We start from the raw sequence: 15,387 nt of genomic DNA, 5'->3' as shown, positions 1-15,387 counted from the left end.
TACTTTGCCAGATATTAATGTCCCAAAGGTTTTTCTAGATTCACTTACTCCGATTCCAGTCCTTTATAGTAATGCCAGGTCTGTTTGTAATAAATGGCAGATTATTAAAGATTGAGATCCAGATTGAATCTGGATTTAGATCCAGATTGAATGTGTATCACTGAATCATGGATTTCTCAGGATGACACATTTACCCAAAATGATATCTGCCCTCAGAGTTTTAGAAGTCTACTGTCCTTTAGAAATAATAAAGGTTATATGGTGTACATTCAAGAAACTAAAGAACAACAAAAATGCCATAAGAAACCAAAACCCAAGGAATGAGGAGCCAGCCACCACCCCCAGAGCACATAAGACAAAAACTAGTGTAATATTCAATAATGGTGTGGCTGGTTGTCATGTCTTGTTTTTGCACTATTTCTAGCCGCTTGTATTTGTTTGCATCTGTATTTTCTAGTTGCAAATGTATTTCTTGTATGCCCTTTGTTGCTTTGGTTGACCTCAATAAATATGATATAAAAAAAAAAAAAAAAAGAAATAATAAGAGGTGGCGGACTTGCTCTAATTTTTAAATCATTTTTTAATGTTCAACTACTTAAAAAGGCTAGCAACCCTGAATTAGAGATCTTGCTGGCATCTGTAAAAGATGAACTTTCCTCATATCCTTTGGGTATCCTTCTTTTATATCAACCTCCAATTCCCTGGAATAGATCTTCCACTCTTATTTCTGATACAATTGTTAATGCCTTAATTAAATTTCATAGATTATTAGTGTTAGGGGACATAAATTTGCATTTTGAAGATACTAATAATAAGGACGTCTCTGACTATTTCTTTTCTCCATTCATTGGGTTTTTCATTACCATCTATTGCCCCTACTCATGAAAAAGGTCACTTGTCGGATATTGTAAGTTTTCTGGATCATACCACACAACAGACTTCTACTGATACCGTTCACTGGCAGCAAGTCCCCTGAACTGACCATTATCTTGGTGAATTTTCACTTCCTATTTAGATGTCCCATATCCCAACACAATCATTGTAGAAAAAAACTGTCACCTTTAGAAAAAAAATCCACCCAGAACTTTTCTGGCCTCAAGTTCTCCTAGGAAATATCCTATTGATGATAGTTGGCATAATTGGAGCACTACTACAGAATGCGCTCATCAATCTTTAGCGCCAGTAATCACTAAAACAATTTCCTAAGCTCGGAATGCACTGTGGTTCCTACCCATTCATAGAGCACTAAAATAAAATTGTAGGAAGTTAGAAAAGAAATGGAAAAAAATCTCATTCAGACAAATTAAATTGGAGATGTGCAATTAGAAAATATAATTTTGAACTTAGAAAAAAGAGAAAAACTTATTATGGATGTAAAATAGCTAAGTCTGATAATCAGAGTAGTATTCTTTTCAAACTCTGGAGTTCCTTGACGAACTCCAATCCAAATTTTGATCAACTTTCATCTCCTTCTGCTGATGTTCTAGCTTCTTTTTTTCCAAGACAAAATCTCTCTTATTAGGCAATCTTTTCCTGTAGGAGATATTGGATATTTTTCTATATACTCTATCAATCCTACAGTGGAGATACCAGTTGATTGCTCCTGGTGTTCTTTTAAACCAGTATCTGAACACCAAGTCTCTAAATTGTGTGAAAAGATAAGAAAGTGTAAATGTTCACTAGACTCTTTTCCGTCATAACTTTTTCTTAATATCCCCTCAAGCGATATCGTGGTCGACTACCCTATTGAATTATTCATTGGAAAATGGATACGCCTCACAATCCATGGGGCAAATAACACTTATTCCTCTTTTGAAAAAAGTAGACTTAGATCCTACCATTTCTTCTCATTATCGATCAATTGCCAACATACCTTTGTTGACAAAAATGTTAGAATCAATTGTAGCTGGTCAACTTACTAATTATCTGGAGAAATTTTCACTACACAACCATTTCAACATGGATTTCATTCTAATTTTAGCACTGAAACTCTACTGATCTGTCTTCTTTCAAAAATACAACAATTATGATTACAAAATAAATGTGTGATTTTGCTTCAATTCGTTTTATCTGCGGCATTCAATGTAGTGCATCATGATATTTTGCTTCATTTACTTTCAGATATTGGTCTCAATCAGGTTGTTCTTGACTGGTTTTCTAAATTTTTATTGTCTCGCTCATATTCAGTTAATATTGATGGTGATATTTCTAATTCTTGGCAATCTCCTTGTGGAGTTCCCCTCGGCTCTCTGCTTTCCCCAATCCTGTTTAATCTATATATGACTACTCTGAATTCTTATAAGTTGTCAGTTTGGGAAATGCTTTTCACCTATACAGATGATATTTTTATTTTGATTAAGAATGAATCGGATATAACCAATTTAGTTTTTAAAATAAACCACTGCATCTTCAAACTTCAAACTTGGGCCATGTCAGTCCAGAAGAAGTTAAATGCAGCCAAAACTAAACTTTTGTGGTTAGGCCCAAAACTGGTCTGCCTTCCTCCCACTGTACTTTTGGATTCTGGGGCTTCCCTGCAGATTGATTTCTCCTCTTAATATTTTGGGAATCCTTTTCGATTCCTCTCTTACCTTTAAGGATCAAATAAATTCTCTGGTCAAGAAATGCTTTTTCAGTTTACGAATGCTGAGGAAGGCTAGATCTCTTTTCCATCAACGCCATTTCTCTGTTTTGGTTCAATCTATTATACTATCTTGGCTATATTATTGTAATGCTATTTATCTTGGTGTTACAAAGACCTGTCTCCAAAGATTACAGTTGATTCAGAGTACTGCTGCAAAGCTGATTTTTGGAAAAAGTAAATATGACTATGTGACTCCTTTGCTGTTGAGCCTTCATTGCCTCCCAGTTTATCTCAGGATTCAATTTAAATGTGCATGCATTACCTTCAAAATTTTACATGATATTTTCACTCCTCTTGTCCCTCTGCTATGGAACATCTATAGATTTTCCTATGCTAGAAGTGAAGTGCTCAACAATTTAAACTCTCTCTTCCATCTAGAAAACGAATTAAAGGAGTCAAGAACTTCAGCCTTTCTTTGGCTTTTAAATTCTCGCAATTGTGGAATGAACTCCCTTTATCTTTGAGAAGCCCTAGCCCTTTCCTATTCTTCCATAAATCTTTAAAAACTTTTTTATTCGCTAAACACTTCGAAAATTAATCCTCTTGCAACTCTTGTGGTTTTATTTTAGTATATTTTTTTAAATTATTGTTAACCGAGTTGAGCTTCCTCTGGTTGATGACCCGGTATATAAAGCTAAGTTTGAGTTTAATCATGAAGTTCCTATTCCTGTAGAAGAAAACACCAAAGGAAATCCATGAATATATGATGCAAACGTTGAGTAATAAATGCCCATCATACTCCACAGTGAAGAAGCGGTGTGCAAACTTTCAGTGTGGAGATTATGAGACCGAAGATGCAGCAAGGTCTGGGAGGCCTCATACAGTATCAACTCATGAAATTGTTGACTATGTCCATGATCTGATTTTGGCTGATCTGCGAATATCACCTAAAACAATTGCTGAGATATCCAGGAAATGTGCTGAGTATGCATAAGCTGTTAGCCAAGCGGGTGACAAATGCTTGAATGCTGATGAGAAATAGTACTGAATGGACACTTCCAAGTGGATTTTGCTGCATTTTCATTGAGTTGGTGCCAACTTTTTGGAATGACTAGTTACTGCTGCTGAACATGGTTACACCACTATGATCCCGAGACAAAACAACAGTCCATGCAATGGTGGCACTCGAAGGCCAAGGAAATTCAAGACAAGTCAGCAGGAAAGGTCATGGCCACAGTGTTTTGGGATTAGGAAGGTGTTGTAATGACTGACTATCTTCCAAGGGGCCAAACAGTTAATGCAGAATACTACTATAACTTGCTGTGCCAATCAAAGGAGGCATTGAAAGAAAAAAAGGAGAGGGAAGCTGTGGAAAGGAGTTCTTTTTTTGCAAGACAATGCACCTGCTCACAAAGTAGGAAAACGATGGGATGTTTTGATGCAGTTGAAGTTTCAGTGCACAGACCTACTCACCAGATCCTGCTAAATCTGACTATTTTCTGTTTCCAAACCTTAAAAAGAGATTGAAAGGGCAACAATTTGAGTGATTTGGAGGTGATTGCAGCAGCGGAGCAGTATTTCATTGACCAGAAATCAGAGTATTTTTTGGAAGGTTACAGAAACTTCAGACATATGCCAAATGTGTTGAACTTAGGGGTGAATATGTGGAATAAAGCAGTTACTTACCGTAACGGGTCTTATTCAGGGACAGCAGGCAGATATTTTCACATATGGGGGCGACGTGATCCACGGAGCCCCGGTATGCACAATATTAAAAGTGTATCGCCACTAAGTTTTTAGAAAAACTTTGCAACTTCTAGCACCTCACATGCGCGAATGCCTTTCCACCTGACATAGGCTCGCGGTTCCTCAGTTCAATAAAGCACAGTTACTTACCATAATAGGTGTTATTCGGGGACAGCATGCAGATATTCTCACATATGGGGTGATGTCATCTATGGAGCCCAGTACGGACAATCTGACAAGTGAACTGTCACTAAGTTTGAAAAACTTTGCAACTGCCCACATGCGAGTGCCTTCCTGCCCGCCAAGGAGCGAGATTCCTCAGTTCCATAATCAAGCTAAGAAGCTAACCAGGGGAGGTGCTTGCTGTCCCCGGATAACACCTGTTACAGTAAGTAACTATGTTTTATCCTAGGACAGGGGTAGGCAATTCTGGTCCTCGAGAGCCAGAGCTAGGTCAGGTTTTCAGGATATCCACAATGAATATGTACAAGATGGATTTGCATGCACTTCCTCCTTGAGATGCAAATCTATCTCATGCATATTTATTGTGGATATCCTGAAAATCTGACCTGGCTCCGACTCTCGAGGACCGGAATTGCCTACCCCTGTCCTAGGACAAGCAGGCAGCATATTCTCACATATGGGATCCCTAGCTTATTGTAATGGGATGGAGGGAGAGTTGGCTAATTGAGGAAATAAATTTTGTAAAACTGCTTGACCAATATGGGCATCACATCTGGAAAAAGATTCCAGACAATAGTGAGAGGTGAAGATATGCACTGAGGACCATGTAGCTGCTTTGCAGATTTCATTAATGGGAGTAAAGCGCAAAAATGCAACTGAAGTTACCATAGCACGGAGTGGATGTGCTTCGACATAGCCCCTAGCTGCTGCCCAGCCTGAGCATAGCAAAAAGAATTACAAGTTACCAGCCATGTGGAAATAGTTTTCTTGCTTATAGGCTTGCCCAGTCTGTTTGGATCAAAGGAGATGAACTGTTGAGGAGATGTGTGAGACTGAGTCCTTTGTATGAGATTGAGTCATTTGTAAATAATAAGCCAAAGCTTGTTTGCAATCCAAGGAATGAAGAGCTGCCTCACCAGGGTGTGAATGAGGTTTTGGAAAGAAACGCTGCAAAAAGAACACTTCCAAGGCAGGTAGACGGTGGGAGGCTGGCTTCATTGCACCTCCAGCTGCCTGGGGAGAGGTCGGATCCAGATGAGAGGAGTGGGGCCTGGAGTTAGGAATAAGGGAAGGACAGATGCTGCATGGGCTGGAGATTAGGGTTGGGAAGGACAGATGCTGCACGGGCTGGGGGTTAGGGTTGGGATGGACAGATGCTGCATGGGCTGGGGGTTAGGAAGGGAGGGAAAGAGATGCTGCAGGAAGGTGAGGGAATGGGAAAAGAGAATTGTTGGATATAGGTGTGGAGTGTGAGGGAAAGATATGGGGAAAGGAAGAAAGGGAAATTGGGCATAGAGAGAGAGGAGAGAGGTAGAGACACACGTGGGAGAGAAGGATGAAGGAGAAATGTTGGGTATGATGGTGGAGACGGACAGATTGAAGGGTATGCAAGGTGGAGGAATATTGGACATAGTGATGGAGGGAGAGATGTGGCATGGTGCTGGAGAGGGGTGATAAAAGAGGTGGGCATGGGACTGGTGGGCAGTGGTGAAAAATGCTGCACATGCTCCAGGAGATGAGACAGGGAGAAATATTGGATGTGACAATGGAGTGGGTGGGAGAGATGCCTGGATCTCTCAAGACAGATTGACAGTGAGAGAGGGAGACATGTTATTAATAGGGATGGAGGAGAGAGGAAGAAAAGTTGGACTCATGGATGGACAGAGAGAGATGTTGGTTGGGGGTAGGGAATGAGGTCCAGAGGAGATGAAGCATGCAGGAGGCAGAAAGAAATAAGTATTGGATGCACAGTCAGAAGGAAGTGTATCCAGAGACTCATGAAATCACCAGACAACAAAGGTAGAAAAAAATGATTTTATTTTCAACTTAGTGATCGAAAAGTATCCCATTTTGAGAATTTATATTTATCTATATTTTGCAGCTTGGAAAAGAGACGGCTGAGGGGAGATATGATTGAAATCTACAAAATCCTGAGTGGAGTAGAACGGGTACAAGTGGATCGATTTTTCACTCCATCAAAAATTACAAAGACTAGGGGGAAACTCGATGAAGTTACAGGGAAATACTTTTAAAACCAATAGGAGGAAACTTTTTTTTCAGAGAATAGTTAAGCTCTGGAACACGTTGCCAGATGATGTGGTAAGAGCGGATAGCGTAGCTGGTTTTAAGAAAGGTTTGGACAAGTTCCTGGAGGAAAAGTCCATAGTCTGTTATTGAGAAAGACATGGGGGAAGCCACTGCTTGCCTTGTATTGGTAGCATGGAATAATGCTATACTTTGGGTTTTGGCCAGGTACTATTAACTTGGATTGGCCACTGTGAGAACAGGCTACTGGGCTTGATGGACCATTGGTCTGACCTACTAAGGCTATTCTTATGTTCACTATATTTGTCTATTTTTCTATAGTTGTTACTGAAGTGGCATTGCATATTTTAAAGTCATCTGCCTTAACCTGTTTGAACCCCCCCCCCAAATATAAATGATAATTAAGATTTTCTCTATGTACCGTGTGCTTTGTGCTTTTTTTAATTTTGTGGTTACCATTAAGTATTAATAAGATTATATTGTGTGTATATGAAAAATGGATGGAAGAAACTGCATTACAATTAGTACCATTATTATTGGGGGGGGGTCTAAGGTGAAGCATGGGAGGGTCTGGGGTAGAGCTTGGGGGGTACTCGGTTGATATTTGTTAGACTTAGGGGGTACTTAGCTTGAAGAAGTTGAGAAACACTGCCCTAGAGCCTGGCTAGCTGCAGTCAATGAGACAGATGCACTCTGGGAGCCCTGCCCCCTCATGAAGTCAGAAGTGCTGCCAGACTTCCCCTTGGAAGGTCGGCTGTCCTAAAAGGCTCTCAGAGAATGACATGGGGGCAGAATTTGACCCCGCTCTCATGGATAACCACGGGAAAACATCCTGTATTATTCTCTAGTGTATCTCAACTTCAGTCCTTCTACTCCAGAATTCTTCATCAAATTAATAAATTCCAGAGAAAGTGCAATACTAGGCAGCGCTGAGTCTCCTGTAGAGGACTCCAGCTTACATCTCTTGGGCTCCGCTGCCTCTGTGTTCCTGCGCTTAGGATGACTGCTATTTCGGAACCCTGAAAGGAATATAGCCCCAACCAATGGGCTTCCCATCTGTTCTTCGGCCCTAGAGATCAAAGGGGAAGCAAAGCTGGCCACTCGTGCCCTCCTTTCACATGCTGAGCAGCATGTGGCACAAGGGTGCTCTTCGGGCACCCATCTAGTACAAACCTGGCATGAATTAGTATCAAAAGAGTCTGAGGACTCCATACATGCTGGTTTCGAGGCCAAACAAGGCGATATGAAGCTTCTGGAGAACTTTAAAATGGTAAAATATGCCAAAAAATGGTAAAATAAAACAAAAAGAAACCTAGAAATTTTAGAGGTGGATAATCATCAGCGAACAGGCAGAAACCTTCAAAAACAACATTTACAGACCCCCCTCCCAATTTTTCTCAAAGGCAACAACAGCCTTACTCACTTCGACCTGTGCTGGCAATCCTATGATAGCTGGATCGGGAGAAGAAATAACTACTTCCAACAGGAGCTGAATCTTCGGGCTGCAAGTCTGACCGGTGTCTGACAGCTTCCAACCCCTGCAGACCTGTGAATGTGCAAAAAGGGAGGAGGCAAAATGCAGCTGGCAAACTGCGAGACCCCACTGATCACTCTATTTATGTCTAACAGCCTGTGCTCAAACCCCTGCAAAGCAGTAGGTGAGCGATGCTATCAGGGGATGGCCCCGAGCTCCAAAAAGGGTTCTGCAAGCTGGCAAACAGGTACTACAAGGGATTGGCCTGTCAGCTGCAGACCTGTCTGCTTCTCCTCCATGAAGGCAAAGCAGGACCCTCGACTAGGGAAGTTCTTAACACTGAAAGATAAAAAAAATATGTAAAAATACTAAACAAAAATAAATAAATAAGCAGAGTGGATCAGAAATACTACTTCCAGCTCACTTGCAGGAGGAAAATGTGTAGGGGTAGCAGCGCCCTCTGTGAAGTAGGAGGGATTCAGAAAATAGAGTGGATTCCTTCTGCAAGCACTGGGATATCACCCACTCATCAAGCATGACATACCTACTGCACTAGAAATCACTGTTAAGAATTCCATTCATATCCTAGGTATTCTTTTGTATAACCATCTGTCTTTATGGACACATAACTATCCTTTTAAAGAATTCTTTATTCACATTAACACAGGATTCTTAGCAAGTGCAATTTTCAAACTAGTGAGATGAATAAAGCAAAGGATTTATATAGAAAATAAGCAGTAGTTAGGACAAAGGAGGGCTTGAAAGTATAAAGGTGGTTTATACTGCCCAGGAAAAAAAGAGGATGTACTGCTTGGATTTTCATGTAAGATATGGTCTGTTACATATTAGAAATGGTCTTTTATGAAATAGTGAGAAGTGGATAAAGAAAGGTCTCTGAAAATATTTTTTCCAGTGGTGGGGTGTTGAACAGGGACTGTTGGGTAGGTTGTTGAGTTTCAGATGTTAAAAGTATGTAGGTATGTTCATAATTTTAGTTTACTATGTTATTAGAATTTGTATTTGACAATTAGGAAACTAGGATTATTTTGGAGGTTTTTGATAGGTAGATGAGAGGGTGGGGGAATCATGTGTCTATATTACAATAAAAGCTAAAGCCGATTTGCATATTTTGCAAAATGTGTTACATGACTGAAGTAATTTTTTTTTTTTACCCTTATTAAACACCCCTGAAGGTAGTTAAATGAATGCTAAAATGAAGTTTAAATGATGTAAGCTAAACTAAGCTAAAGCATATGGATACAAAGAAGGAACAATATGTTTGCAGAGCCAACTGCACTGAAAAAATAATCTTAAGAGCAAAATATGACTAATATTCAACACAAAAGACAATGAACTGAGGCATGCCACATGGCTACTGCTGCACAGCAACCACCAAACATATCCAGAGAAGTTTCTAAGAATATCCAAGAAAGCTCTGGAAAGCATTTCCATGCTCTAATCAAAATTATCCATGTGTGACTTCTCAGAAGGGAAGAAAAGATTCATTATGGGCAAGACCACCCTAGATGGATTTCTTTCCAAGATTCCAGAATGTATCTGCCCAAGTCTAGGGATGCTTACCTTAGTCCCTCTGCAGAAAAGCAGAGAGGACAAAATGAAGTTTATACATGAGTAAATAAAACTTCAGTTACCGTATATACTTGAATATAGGTCAATCCAAATATAAGTCAAGACCCACATTTTCCCCCCAAAAAGGAGGAAGAATATGGTTAACTCGAATATAAGTCGGGTAGCTTAATATTCAAGTGCCCTGCCAGAGCACCCCCTCCCTCCCATGTTAGGCTCTGCATCCAACCCCCTTTCCTCCCTTCCCTCCATCCCCTGTAAGGCTCTGCACCCAGCCTACTCCCTGCCAGGCACTGCACACAGTCCCCTTCCTTCCTAATTGTCCCCTTCCCTCCTTGGTGGTCCAGAGGTGTAGTAGGCAGGAGCGAGCTTTCCACGCTCCTGCCCCGCTACTAACATGGTCGGTCATTGCCACAAGTTTCAGCTTCAGCCGTTGAACGGTACTGAGCAGGAGCACACTTTGGCACTGCTGCTCAGCACTGAGCAACTTCCTTAATGGCTCCCGCAAATTCTTGTGAGAATTTGCGGGAGCCATTCAGAAAGCCTAGTGCTGAGCATCAGTGCCAAAGCGTGCGCCTGCTCAGTACTGCTCAGTGGCTGAAGCCGGAACTCATGGCAGCGACCGACCGGGTTAATAGTAGGACACGAGCACGGAAAGCTCACACCTGCCTGCTACACCTCTGGACCACCAGGGATTCCAGCAACAGAGGAGGTACGATGGACAGGGAAGGGAAGGGAGACATGATGGAGAGTCTGGCAGAGTCCTGCAATAAGTCTGGGAGGGGATTGGATGGGAGCCTCGGCTGAATGTAAACTGGGACCCCCATTTTTGGGCCAAGTTTATATTAGAGTATATACGGTATGCAAGTTTTTATACAATCCCCATGTATTTCAATGTACAGTATGCACATTCAAATATATATTGAATATCTTATATATCTTTAATAATAAAATGCTAAGCGCGCATGCGCACTCTCGCCGCGTGTTCCCTGAGATCTGATCTGTCGGGATGTGCCGGCAAGAGTGCGCATGCGCACTTACTACGTCACTGGAGGCGGAAAAGACAGCGGACTTCCCCACTCCCCTCAAAAGCAGGCCATGATAGCGGCGGAGACTCTCCTCGCCATTTTTTAACTCAAAGCCGCTGCTGCGGCTCCTCTCTCGAACCTCACCAGGCGGGGATCGAGAGAGGAGCCGCGGCATCGGCTTTGAACTAAAAAATGAACTTAAGCTGAGTACCTTTTACTTTCACCCACACCTCTGTTTCTTTTCTAATCCCCAGCTTTCAAGGCCCCTCTCGCGCCCCGCCCCTTCACAACGCCAGCCACAATGGTGATATCCATTGGCTGGCTCGGCGGCAGATTGCAAACAGCGCCGATCCTCAGGTCCCCCTCCCCACCCAGCCGTCAAGAGGAGAGTCATGACGGAACGATCCAGGCTGCGAAGAACCCAAGCCCCCCCCTCCCGCCGCACTCCAACACTCCCCCCCAGTTTAGCCGTAGACGAGGTAAAAAATGCCTCCTTCTCTCCCCCCTTAACCTGGGCAGAGGCGCAGCCGAATAGACATGAGGGATTCACAGCACATGATAAAAGCAGATCCTCTCTGGGATCCCTAATCCTCTCCCGTCCACCCTTCTAATACTTGAAGAAAAATTAAGACAAAGTTCATTTTTAAAATCAAAGCCGCCGCCTCGGCTCCTCTCTCAAACCGCATCAGGCAGGGATCGAGAGAGGAGCCACGGCGTCGGCTTTGAATTTAAAAATGAACTTTGTCATCCGGAGCCGGACAATGCTGATCCAAAACTTCTGCAAGCTTTAAATAATCTGATTGCCACCTCCCCACCTCACCCTCGAAAACTATGTATTGTATTTATCATCACAACCTTCGCAGAAGACGCTGCCCCCATCGTCGATTGTGTAACGCATTGCCTGGTGAATAAGTCAATATATTCCTTAGCTAGAATCAGTTTGCCCTGGAGTATAAATCCTTGATGATAAGTACAGAGCAAGGTGACACAGCCTGGATGACAATTTTCACTGAGCTCAAGTGCGAGCTCCGTGTAGAGGAAGACTATTTTCTTTCTCTGTTACGGTTTCAAAATCAGCTTGGCTTATACTTGAACCGAGTGGTTCTCTTTGGATCCCTTCAAGAAAATCACTTAGATTAAAACAAGATGTTGATTCTTGCTTCTGCCGCCAGTGTTTTATGTACAAAAATATCTCAACAGTCTGATGAGAGAGTCTGTGAATGCTTTGAATTTCTTTTCTTTGGCTTTAAGTACGCTATAATGAGTTATTCTTTTCTACCCAGAGAACACAAATTGCTGCTTGGCACACAGGTTTTGCTGTCTAATTTTTGTTTGTTTTGTACTAGGTCCTTTGTTTCAAATGAAAAATTAAACCGAGTGCTGTGGTACAATGCTTTGATTTGGCATTTCCATTTTCTTCTCCTTTCAGCCATGATTCAAATGTAAACTCCTCTCGCTCCTAGAAAATTATTTAGAAGACATACTTTCTTTTCTTTTTTTTGTCCCTCTTTTATTTATTCAATATTGCTATGTCGGTGAAAAATATTTTTTTAGTGGAGGGGGCAGGGCAGTGGAATAGATCAGTCATAGACTGGAAGTGATCCCTCCCCCCATGTATAGCAAAGAGGAGGGAAAAAAAATGGCTGACAGTGAAGAGGCAGATGGCGTAGGCTAGCACTGTTTAGTGCTTGCAATTGGGATGGCGAAGACGTCAACAAGCATGTTTTTTTTTTACATTCAAAGGCACCGCCACGGTAGAACATCCCGAGGTTAGGTCGGATGATAATCTCTTCAAGTGCCAGGGTTAACGAGGAGATAGATTGGCATCTTCCAAATGGAGAGATGCCGGGACAGAAAGGACGGAGTTCCGCACCTGTTGCGACAGATCCTGCACGTAGTGAGGCAGAGAGGTGATTTACATGGCCACTGAAGCAGAGAGAAACGGCGGAGGGTATATTTCGGAACCCGGACAATAGCTGTATTAAATGAAACCTAAAACAACACATATACTAAATGCAAACCACTTTGATTGAACTTTTTTTTTTAAACCTTTTTTCTTTAGTGCCCTCTTTATCTCAACTTTCACCCGTTTGCAGCCACCCTTCTAGGACCAGCCTAAAGGTATCTGATCTCTTAAGCGAACTTTCAGCCATGGGCCCACACCCAGGCATAGCGCCAGCCTCTTCCCTTTCCTTATTCTCTCCTTCAAGCTCAACCATCAACCACTACCTTACCCCTCCCCCCCCAAGGTATCAAGCATATCTCCTTCTTCAACCTTTTCATCGAGGCATGATTTGGGATGCAGCACTGGCATGGCAGAACACCATCTCTAAACAAAACTCAACCTAGCTGGCATGGACCTTGCACATGTTCGATGCTGGTAGCATCACATCCTTTCAAAACTTCCTGTTGGGAGGGAGGGCACCAACTTGAGCCATGCAGGTAATCAAAGGCGTCATGCTTACCATGCTAAGTCGTTTAGACTTCACCCATTAATATAACGGTAAATAAGGGGAGCAGTGAAGGGGTGGTGGTGGACACAGGGGAGGAAAAAGAAAGACAGAAATACAGAAACAGGCTAAGGAGAGAGAGAGAAAGAAATAAAGACAGACACACACATATATTCTAGCACCCGTTAATGTAACAGGGCTATAAGACTAGTATAAACATAAAAAAGTATACCTTCCCCGGTGTGAAAAAAGATTTCATTTCTGGAGGCAGATAATTTTTGGTGTTACTAAAATTCTGTAAAGAAGAAAGACATATCACCAAATTGCAAAAATATATAAATAATAATTTTTAAAAACAACAGTGACAGTGCCATACAAATACTAAAAAGGAAATGTAAAAAATACAAAGCAGATACTTAAGAGTACATGTACACTTTCAAAAACATAAGAAAAAACAATAAATCCTAACACTTCATTAACTGCTGGACTTTATTCTGCAGGTTTGGTTTCACATTCAAGTATTTTTTTTTGGTATACAATTTTATATTCTTGCAAGCCTAAACAAGACTGAAAGTTAAGCATGATAGCATGATAGTTATTAGACTTAGTATTTCATATCTGACAGTTCTTAGTGGGCTACATTTACCTTGTAGTAGTAGAAATAATATTTTTGTTTTGTAGGATGATTGTGATTCAAATATAAAATATTACATACCTACTGGGAATCGCATTATTCTTTCATGGCAACCATAACTCTCTTCTCTCATTTTACTACTACAATTAATTTCTATAGCACTGCTAGACATACTGTATATATGCGAATATAAGTCAAGACCCCCATTTCCCCTCCCTCCTCCAAAAAAGGAGAAAAAATATGGTTGACTCGAATATAAGACGTGGGCTTAATAGTCAAGTGCCCTGCCCGGCTCTGTGCACAGCCCCCTTCCCTCCGTGCCAGGTTCTGCACCCTGTAACCCCCTCCCTCCCTGCCTCGTACCATCTCCCTCCCTCCCGATGCTTTGCGGGCCTTTCATGAGACCCGGTGGTACAGCAGTGGGCTGGGACATGAGGGATCCTCCCATCCCAGACGAATCCCCCCCCCCCACCCCCAACTCCTTGGCGTCCTTGCGGTGGGGCAGGACAGGAAGAATTCCTTCTGCCTCATGTGCCTGCCAAAATTGACAACCACACCTCCTTCCCACCCATACCTTTCAGGTCCCTGGTAGCTAAATTGAGCAATCTTCCTACCCTCCTGCTCCGTTCGAGGCCACTGGCCGATTGGCTGCTGTGAGTTTTCCGCGAGTGGAGATCTCACAGCAGCCAATCAGCCAAGTGGCCTCAAATGGAGCAGGAGGGCAGGAAGATCGATCCTGCTCCATGCATCAGCTGGCTACTAGGGACCTGAAAGGTACATGGGGGAGGTGAGAGGGAGGTGTCAATTTTGGCAGGCACATGAGGCAGAAGGAATTCTTCCTATCCTGCCCACCGCAAGGACACCAAGGAGTTGGGGGTGGGGGGGATTCGGCTGGGACGGGAGGATCCCTCATGTCCCAGCCCACTGCTGGACCACCGGGTCTTACAGTAGGCCCTGCAATAGTTCGGGCAGGGGGGAGGATAGGCAATTACCCAAATATAAACTGAGATTCCCATTTTTGGGCCATTTTTTTGGCCCAAAAATCTTGGCTTATATTTGAGTACATACAGTACCTATGAACATAACAACTATCTTACTGTGGTAGACCAAAGGTCCATCGAACCCAGTTGCCCATCTTCATGGTGGCCAATCCAGGTCACTAGTACCTGGCAAAAATCCAAATAGTAGTAACATTCCATGCTACTGATCCAGTGGCTTCCTCCATGTCTGCCTGAATAACATTCCTTTTCCTCCAAGGAATTGTCCAAACCTTTCTTAAAGACAGCTCTGCACATTAAAACATTCTAGAGGCAGTCCCTTTTCAGTAGAGCTTATAATCTAATCAAGCAAACAGGACAAATGGGGGGTTAGGGAGTTTCTCAGGTATGGGTGCTTTACAAGTAACTGGGGGTTAGGAGTTAAAAGCAACCTCAAAAAAGTGGGATTTTAGCCTGGATTTAGACAGTCTGTTCCAGGCGTATGGTGCAGCAAGAGAGAAGGAACAGTCTGGAGTTGGCAGTAGAGGAGACGGGTACAGATAAGAGAAACTTACCCGATGAACGAAGCTTCCAGGGAGGAGTATAGAGAGAGATACTGAGGAGTTGCACAACGAATGAACTTGTAGGTCAATAAGAGCAGTTTGAACTATATGCAGA

General features: G+C 42.4%; 1 protein-coding gene across 3 annotated transcripts in view; it reads right to left on the bottom strand.

The window, feature by feature from the left end:
* The window catches only part of PDS5B (PDS5 cohesin associated factor B), a 376,109-nt gene that overhangs the window by 63,707 nt on the left and 297,015 nt on the right, over positions 1 to 15,387 (bottom strand). For all 3 annotated transcript variants that reach the window (XM_033948529.1, XM_033948531.1, XR_004539863.1), the window contains exon 29: positions 13,331 to 13,393. In XM_033948529.1, the coding sequence (XP_033804420.1) occupies positions 13,331 to 13,393 (63 nt within the window). Of the gene's footprint in view, positions 1 to 13,330; positions 13,394 to 15,387 lie in introns of those variants that run through there.

The sequence above is a fragment of the Geotrypetes seraphini genome, chromosome 6, assembly GCF_902459505.1.
Source record: "Geotrypetes seraphini chromosome 6, aGeoSer1.1, whole genome shotgun sequence".
Taxonomy (NCBI): Eukaryota; Metazoa; Chordata; class Amphibia; order Gymnophiona; family Dermophiidae; genus Geotrypetes; species Geotrypetes seraphini.
This window is presented reverse-complemented; position numbering and strand designations above follow the sequence as displayed.